Consider the following 8,282-nt stretch of genomic DNA (forward strand, 5'->3'; position numbering starts at 1 on the left):
GTCGTTGCGTTTTCGGGTGCTTTCTTCAGCTATTTATATATTTTTTTCTACGCTAAATCGTTGGAATTGGTTAGAAAAGAAATAAAGTTAAGATTAATATAATATTTATTTTGCTAGTAAATCATAGAAGCGAATTATGTGTTAAATTGTCTTTATTCGCTAATGTATAGTTACTTTAGCGTCTGCTGTAGATCTGACTTCATATCTATGTAATGGATATTAAATATGCCTCAAATCTTACTCAATAACACCACTTAACCGGTTTTGAAGCTACAACTATCCACATGCCACTTGTTCGCGTTGTAAAATTATGCTGCTGGATGAAGACTAAAATAAAGCCCGTTTCGTGTGATAGTAGAAATGCGCTTGTTTTCAACGTCTTGCTTTGCAAAATACACCAGACTTAACGCACAGTTCAGTAAGTTGGCAACACCGAGTTCGCGAATATAAAATTAACAAACCTGAAATAAAACTATAAAGCGCAATTGTAAATAGCCGTTAGTATGAGAAATGTGTTTATTTATATACTACATTTTTTAATGTTATCGAGTGTCACTACACAACGTCCACCAGTCTGTCGCACAACGTTCAGTTAGAAATGTCGCTAATATTTGCGAAATAGTGTGATTTTTTTTAATTAAACAAAAAATTGCAACCTTCACTGCAATTAAGTTAATTATTAGAAAATATAATTTTTAAATTATTGTACATTGAACAATAAATATATTTACTGTGTGTTAATTTTGAAGTTTTTACCGCAAAAAGTGTGCGAATTATGCATTTACTCACGGCAATTCTTCTGGCTGTAGCTGCTTTGCTTGGCTCCAATGTAGAGGCATATCGCTTCTTAGGCATACTTCATACCGGGGCCAGGTCGCACTACATTGTTGGTTCAAAATTAATGAAGGAGCTGGCACGCAGAGGTCACGATGTCACTGTCATTTCACCATTTCCCCTGAAAGAACCGTTGAAGAATTTTCACGATATTGAAACACCAACGATCAAGGCGGCAATGGATAGTGAGTATGAGCAGATATTAGGTATATGTACATACAAACATTCATACATATCTGCAGCTAAATGTGCCTAATCCCACATGTCGCTGCAATAAGTAAAGCGAAGTAATTAACGTTCATGTGAAATTAAGTTATGAAAGTCAAATAAAAAATTGTGCGTGTACTGATGATGCAATCCTTAGTAAGGTAAGTCAATTTAACTAAAATACCTCTATGGGAGTATTAATAAAGTGTTATAAAAACTACTTGGGCTCTTATAAAAAAACAAATTTTTGTGTTAAATACAGATGCGAAGAATTTGGTTAGCCAAACAAAGTAAGACAACTAAGCTAAATGCGTAAATATCTGCCACTTAATTAAATTTATATATAATTATTTGATAAACGAATAAAGAATAATTTTACTATTAATAGAAAATTGGTTCAATTATCTTTAATGTACAATGAAGCGCTGGGTACATTGTGCATGTGTTTGCACGTACAATTATTTATTATATGTGTATGTATGTATGCATTATATAAACATATCATAAAAGCAGTGTGCGTTGGCGGCATTAATTTACTTACTGAAGAATATCATATAAGTGGCCACTTGAATCGATAACAAAAATATTTGCGCGAAATTAACAATACATTTACATACACCACGCGATAAAACGTTAGCATATCACAATTTTGACAATTATTATTTTTTTCTCTGAATGTCCATTATTTTTGTATAAAAGTATAGCTTGTTGCCTAATAAAAATCATATACATATGTAAATCCAATTTCAAATTTTTACACAAAAATTGGACAAATTGCTGGAAATTTCCGTAACAATTTCCGTTTTTACTTAGAATATCTACAAACATGTTTTGTACGCAGTTTTGCAGCTTATCAAATTGTAGTGAAATAAACAGCAAAGCAGAAGTTGTTAGAAAATCTCATTGATTTTTTAAAACTTTTTTCCTGCACGTTAATCCGCATTTCACCATATAAAAGAAATTGTGGAATCGGAGTGAAAAGTTGTTGAGATTCTTAAAATTTTTGTAAAAAATTGAATCTCATATACGCATATGGTTTTGGTTAGACAATAAGTTATACTATATTTATTTATAAATATTTAAAAATATTAATGAACCATAGAAAAAAATAAAAGTCATGTGTATGTGCTACCTACGATCGGCCAAAGGTCTAAATCGATCCAGTAATTACAATGTTGCTCATAAGCAATGTGTTCATTTCACAAATATTACTATAGCATTTTTAATTGAATATTAATGATTCCATATGCAACGTATTGCCAAGTTCAAAACAAACCTCTTGAATGGCGCGGGTTGCTTAATGGTGTAATTAGTAACGAACACAGAATTTATACATAAACACAGTATGTGACCATAAAATTCTAGCGATTACTGACGAGCTTAACGTAGCCTCTGAAACCAACTGCTGTTTCTTATTGGCTTTGTAATATTTCGTTTTAATGTTCGCGGACTATAGTCTTTGATTATATATATACATATATATTATTGGCGCGTACACCCTTAATGAGTGTTTGGCCGAGCTCCTCCTCCTATTTGTTGATGTGCGTCTTGATGTTGTTCCACAAATGGAGTGACCTGCAGTTTCAAGCCGACTCCGAACGGCACAAATTTTTATGAGGAGCTTTTTCATGGCAGAAATACACTCGGAGGTTTGCCGTTGCCTGCCGAGGGGCGACCGCTATTAGAAAAATGTTTTTCTTAATTTTGATATTTCACCGAGATTCGAACCTACGTTCTCTGTGTTCTCTGTGAATTCCGAATGGTAGTAAGGCACCAACCCATTCAGCTACGGCGGCCGCCTGGTCTTTGATGTACCTATTACAAAAATTTGATGGAGTTGCCATATTCAATGGCTTGTATACACAATTCCAGCATCGTATACGAATCTTTACAAATGGGCTTACAAAAATACACCCTTAAGGGTTATCAGATGTAATTTTTTATTTAGCTTTTTTAATAAATCAACACCTTTTTCATAACAAAAAAAAATGTCACTACTGTGACATGGACTTTCCGCTGACATAAATTACTTTAAAAAAATCATTCTACACAAAGTTTGGTGGCAACCCTTATAAGAAATAGTTTCGTATTAAATCTGAGTAAAACACATTTTATTCGATATTATAATATTTTATTTAGTTTTTTAATATGTTATATTAGGTGCACAACTAAGTTCCCGCTGTTTGTTTTATGAAAATACAACTTTATTCTAAAAAAATGGTTACAAGTGAATCATTGAAAGTATTGCGCATCGCTGGCTACTACTTTTTCCCATCTTTCTGGTAGATCTCATAAATCGTCGTGGTAAAACTGTTCATCTTTTGAGGCTATCCACGGATCAAGCCATTTTATGATGTCTTCATATGAATGGAACTGCTGGTGAGCTAGACCATATGCCATCGATCGGAACAGGTGATAATCGAACGGCGCAATATTTGGAGAATATGGCGGGTGGGGTAGAATTTCCCATTTTAGTGTTTCCAGGCGGCTTTTAACGGGTTTGGTAAGCTGAAGCAAGCTCTTCTTGCGTTTGACACGGATCCTCATTGAGCAATGCCTCCCATTCAGTGTCTTCGAAGGTTTTTGGCCTTCCTTCACGCGGACGATCGTCAACACTATCAACGATCAACACAATCAAACGATGGAACCAGTCTCTGCACGTTATTTCACTTAAAGGAGGATCTCCATAAACTTTCTGTAGCTCTCGATGCGCTTCAGCCGCCGTTTTTTTCGAATGAAAGAGGAAAATCAACACTTCCCCCAAATGACGATTATTCGGCACAAAATAAGACATTTGCACAAAACCAAAAGTATATGATACCAAAACAAAATCACTAATGTGTCGAAGTAGTTTGTTTACCATATGGCTAAGCTTGGTTTATGACGTTTAGGTTATGTTAGAATTGACTAGCACACACCGCTGGCGGCATCTATTGACAAACAGCGAGAACTTAGTTGCACACCTGGTTCGCTTTGTTAAACTCATTTAAACATTTATAAAATTGGATGATTCTAACTTGGATTCTAATTTAGTTGAGATCTACTTCTACTGCAAAATAATTTTAAATAACTTTTTAAGTTTTAAGTTTATACGTTTCTAAATTATTGTAGTTATAAGTTTTGTTTGGAAAATTTGTTGGCAACTCTATTTAACGGTATTTGTGAATTAAAGTTAACAAAAATATTCCTAAATAGATGCCCATTTTATGAATTTTTTGTACATTCTGAATATAGAGTATATTAATAATATTTTTAATAATTTTTAAAACACAAATTTTATATTGAAAATTCGGTGCAGCCCTGTGCACAATAATTTCCGAATAAAAGGTATAGCAAAAAATCCTCTGGTTCGATGTCCATATTATGCCGTTTTTGTTTTTTTTTTTAATAACTACACTGTGATACAAAAAAAAACGAAATACACCTGACAAATTACACTGTAGGTTGTTTATATGGTCGAATAATGCATACAAATATTTTTGTTATATTTTTTATACCCTTCATTTTTTTTTATTTATATAAAACCATTTTTTCAGACTTTGCGTGGTAATCTACGGATATCTCAGTCATTTTTTCACCGATTTTCAATATTTTATATGATGTGATATGAAGTGATTTTTCCAAGTAAATAATCATTAAAGACAAAAACTATAGTTCCACAAATGGATAGATGGATAGAATGGATTCAAGGCATTTTTTTCTATTTACGGAAAACTAGCGTAGTTTACGCAATTTTTGTCCGATTATTGAAAGTAATACATTAATTTCTTCGCTAATAAATGCACTCAAAGAATATTAACAAACATCTTTAATTTTGTTGTAAAATTATGCAATAAAAAATTGTTAAAATTAAAAAAATGATAAAAAAAGCACTTTCTCCAGGTTTAATCAAATAAAAATCACAACTAACTAGTTTGAATAATTACTTGTTGTACATTATTTGAAAGGTCTGACACTATCATTTTCAAAACATATAAAATATTGAAAATCGGTGAAAAAATGACTGCGATATCCGTAGATTACCGTCTGAAAAAACGGTTTTTTATAAATAAAAAAAAATTGGAGGGTACAAAAAATATAACAAAAATATTTTTATGCATTATTCGACCATATAAACAACCTACAGTGTGTAATTTATCAGGTGTATTTTCGGTGTTGCACCGTGTTATAAAATAAAAATGTTGTGGGGCGAATTTGATGGCAATCCTATGCAAAGAAATAAAGCCTAAACTGAACTTTTAATTTGGTTTACACAATTTGGAATTTTTGTTGTTTGAAATAACTAATAAAATGAAAAATTGTTTATTGAAAATTGTGTGGCAACCCTATTCGAATAAAACCTTTCAAAAATATTATTTATTTGATGAAGATATTATAAACCCTTTGCATATTTTTAGCTTCCTAATTAGTTCATAAAAAATATATTTCATATTGAAAATATGGTGGCAACTCTATGCAAAAATATTTCTTAATTGCAGCTAGCAAAAATATTCTAAAGTGGACACTCATTTCGTGAATATATTCTGAATATACATAACATTTTTAATTCTTTATAAAATAAATATTTTATATTGTCATCTCGGTGGCAACCCTGTGCAGAAATATTTCTGAATAAAAGTTATAATATTACAAAAAATCTTTTCGTTCAATGTCCATATTCTGACGTTTTTGTGTTTTCTAATAATGTTTAAGTAAAAAATTTTGTGGGACACATTTGATGGCAACCCTATGCAAAGAATTAAAACTATTAAACAAAAATGTTTAAACCGGTGTACATGTACTTGAAAGCCAGTTTTTAAATAAATATTTTATATTGAAAACGTTGTGGCAACACTAATCAAATATAGATTTGAAAAATTATTTTTATTTGATGAAGATATTATTAACCTTTTGTATAATTGTAACTTTCTACTAAATAATAGATAAATCAAATTCTTATATGGAACATGTGGTGGCAACCCTATTCAAATACACCTTTCAAAAGTCAGATTTATTTGAAGAATATATTATGAATCCTTTCTATATTTTGAACTTTCTAATTAGTTCATAAAATAAGTATTTTATATTGAAAATGTGGTGGCAGCCCTATGTAAAAATATTTCTGAATTAAAGCTACCAAAAATGATTCTCACTCGATTCTCATATTGTGAAGCTTTTGTGCACTTTTTAACTCTTTTAATAATATATAAATTTAAAATTGTGTGGAGATAATTTGGTGGGAACCCTATTCAATAATATCCTTCATTTTATGGGCATATACATTTTTCGTATGACGTTAGCTTTTTAAATAATTCATAAAAAATGAGATTGCAAATATGATGGCAACCCTATTCTATTAAAAATTACTCTGAATTAAAGCTATTAAAAAGATCTTTCCTCTGACGCCCATATACTATTTTTTTTCTTAAATAATATAATTAATGTATATAATGTGCAAAAAATATCAGAAACAGCTTAGAAAGTAAATAAAAAATACATGCAACTTCCTAAAGCCGCCTCATAGTAATCAAGAACTTAAAACAAAAATAATTAACTAAAAATGCATTCTTTTCGTGTCTTCTCTCTACAGATGCTGCATCAAACCTCTTGGACACCATCAAAAAAAGTATTATTGAAAATGTGAAGAACTACCACGAAATGGGTATAAATATTTCACGCACATTTCTCCAAGAACGCAGCGTTCAAGAGCTCATGGCCAGTAATCAAACCTTCGATGCCGTTATTTGTGAAGTTTTTCTCTCGGAATCGATCTTTGGTTTGAGTGAACATTTCAATGCCCCACTAATAGGCTTGGCTCCATTCGGAGCACATCCCTGGAATACGGATATGGTGAGTAATATTCTTTTTATATACAAATTATAATACTCTAACTTCAATTGAATTGCATTTTCACAAGGTCGGCTCACCTTCCCCACTTTCGTACGTTCCAAGCGCATTCCTGCCATTCACCGATAATATGACTCTGTTGCAACGCCTTGCAAATTTGGGGTATAATACATTCGAGCGTTTACTGCTCGATCTGTACTATTTACCTAAACAAGAAGCTTTGTACAAGCAATTCTTTCCCAACAACAAGCGCGACATGTACGAAGTGCGACGCAATGCCGCTTTGGTGCTGCTCAACCAACACGTCTCGCTCAGCTACTCTCGACCCTATGTACATAATCAGATCGAAGTTGGAGGCATGCATATCAATCGCAAACGCTCACCATTGCCAGCTGACTTGGAACATTTCATTAACAGTTCGAAACATGGCGTAATCTATTTCTCGATGGGTTCTAATCTACGTAGCAAATATTTGCCCATGGAGACACGACAGGCGATACTTGATACATTCCGCGGCTTAAAGCAACGTGTTCTGTGGAAATTCGAGGATGCCAAAATGGAAGGTAAACCAGATAATGTGTATATTAGTGAATGGTTCCCGCAAGATGATATATTGGCGCATCCCAATGTGCTATTCTTCATCACACATGGCGGTCTACTCAGTACCACCGAATCCATTTATCATGGCAAACCTTTCATCGGCATACCGATTTTCGGCGACCAGTTCTTGAATATGAATCGTGCTGCCTCCGGAGGTTATGGCATACGTCTGGATTATTCAAGCCTTACAAAACAGAGCTTTAGTGCGGCCATTGAACGCATGTTAACGGATGGAAGCTATGCCAAGCGTGTGGCGGATATGTCAACGCGTTATCGCGATCAACCCATGAATCCGCTGGATTTAGCTGTCTACTGGGTGGAATATGTGGTGCGACATAAAGGTGCTAAGCACTTGCATTGTGCTGGGCAGGATTTGAGTTTCATACAATACCACAGTATAGATACCATACTGATCATGTCTGGTGGGCTGGCAGTAGTGGTTCTGGTGCTGTTGTTGCTGATACGGGTCGTGTGGGGTTGGCTGCAGTTTGCGCTTGCGCGTAAGGATATCAAACAAAAGAAGCAGTAAAATTAATTTAATAGTAAATAAGAGATTTTAGCTGTTATAGTTGCTTAGTCAATAAAAATGAATGCTTTGGTAAATTATTTTAAAAGGCTTTATAATCAGGGCTGGGCATTTTGCACTACCACTAATTTTTAGTGGTAGTTAAAATAGGGGTTCAATCTTCAAATCACTAAATCCGCTTATTGGACTAATTATTTAGTTATTAAATTCACTGCTTTAAATAACTACTCCACAGGAACTTATTAAGAAGTTTTGACAATTTACTTGTATTTTAATTAGTTTTATTTAT

At 33.0% G+C, this 8,282-nt stretch overlaps 1 protein-coding gene across 1 annotated transcript; it reads left to right on the forward strand.

Annotated features, from left to right (window-relative positions):
- Positions 1–539: 539 nt before the first annotated feature.
- Positions 540–8,073, forward strand: LOC128870459 (UDP-glycosyltransferase UGT5-like). The gene is made up of 3 exons (XM_054113130.1): positions 540–1,019; positions 6,611–6,870; positions 6,938–8,073. The coding sequence occupies exons 1-3, from the start codon at positions 776–778 to the stop codon at positions 7,994–7,996; spliced, it is 1,563 nt and encodes a 520-aa protein (XP_053969105.1). The 5' UTR covers positions 540–775; the 3' UTR covers positions 7,997–8,073.
- Positions 8,074–8,282: the final 209 nt, after the last annotated feature.

The sequence above is a fragment of the Anastrepha ludens genome, chromosome 2 (genome assembly GCF_028408465.1).
Source record: "Anastrepha ludens isolate Willacy chromosome 2, idAnaLude1.1, whole genome shotgun sequence".
NCBI classification, from domain to species: Eukaryota; Metazoa; Arthropoda; class Insecta; order Diptera; family Tephritidae; genus Anastrepha; species Anastrepha ludens.

Bases quoted from the DNA above. Each gene is read 5' to 3' on its own strand.
- LOC128870459 (XM_054113130.1), top strand. From the start codon at position 776: ATGCATTTACTCACGGCAATTCTTCTGGCTGTAGCTGCTTTGCTTGGC. The intron at 1,020-6,610 runs GTGAGTATGAGC...TTCTCTCTACAG, and splicing joins GATCAAGGCGGCAATGGATA to ATGCTGCATCAAACCTCTTG. The intron at 6,871-6,937 runs GTGAGTAATATT...CATTTTCACAAG, and splicing joins ATCCCTGGAATACGGATATG to GTCGGCTCACCTTCCCCACT.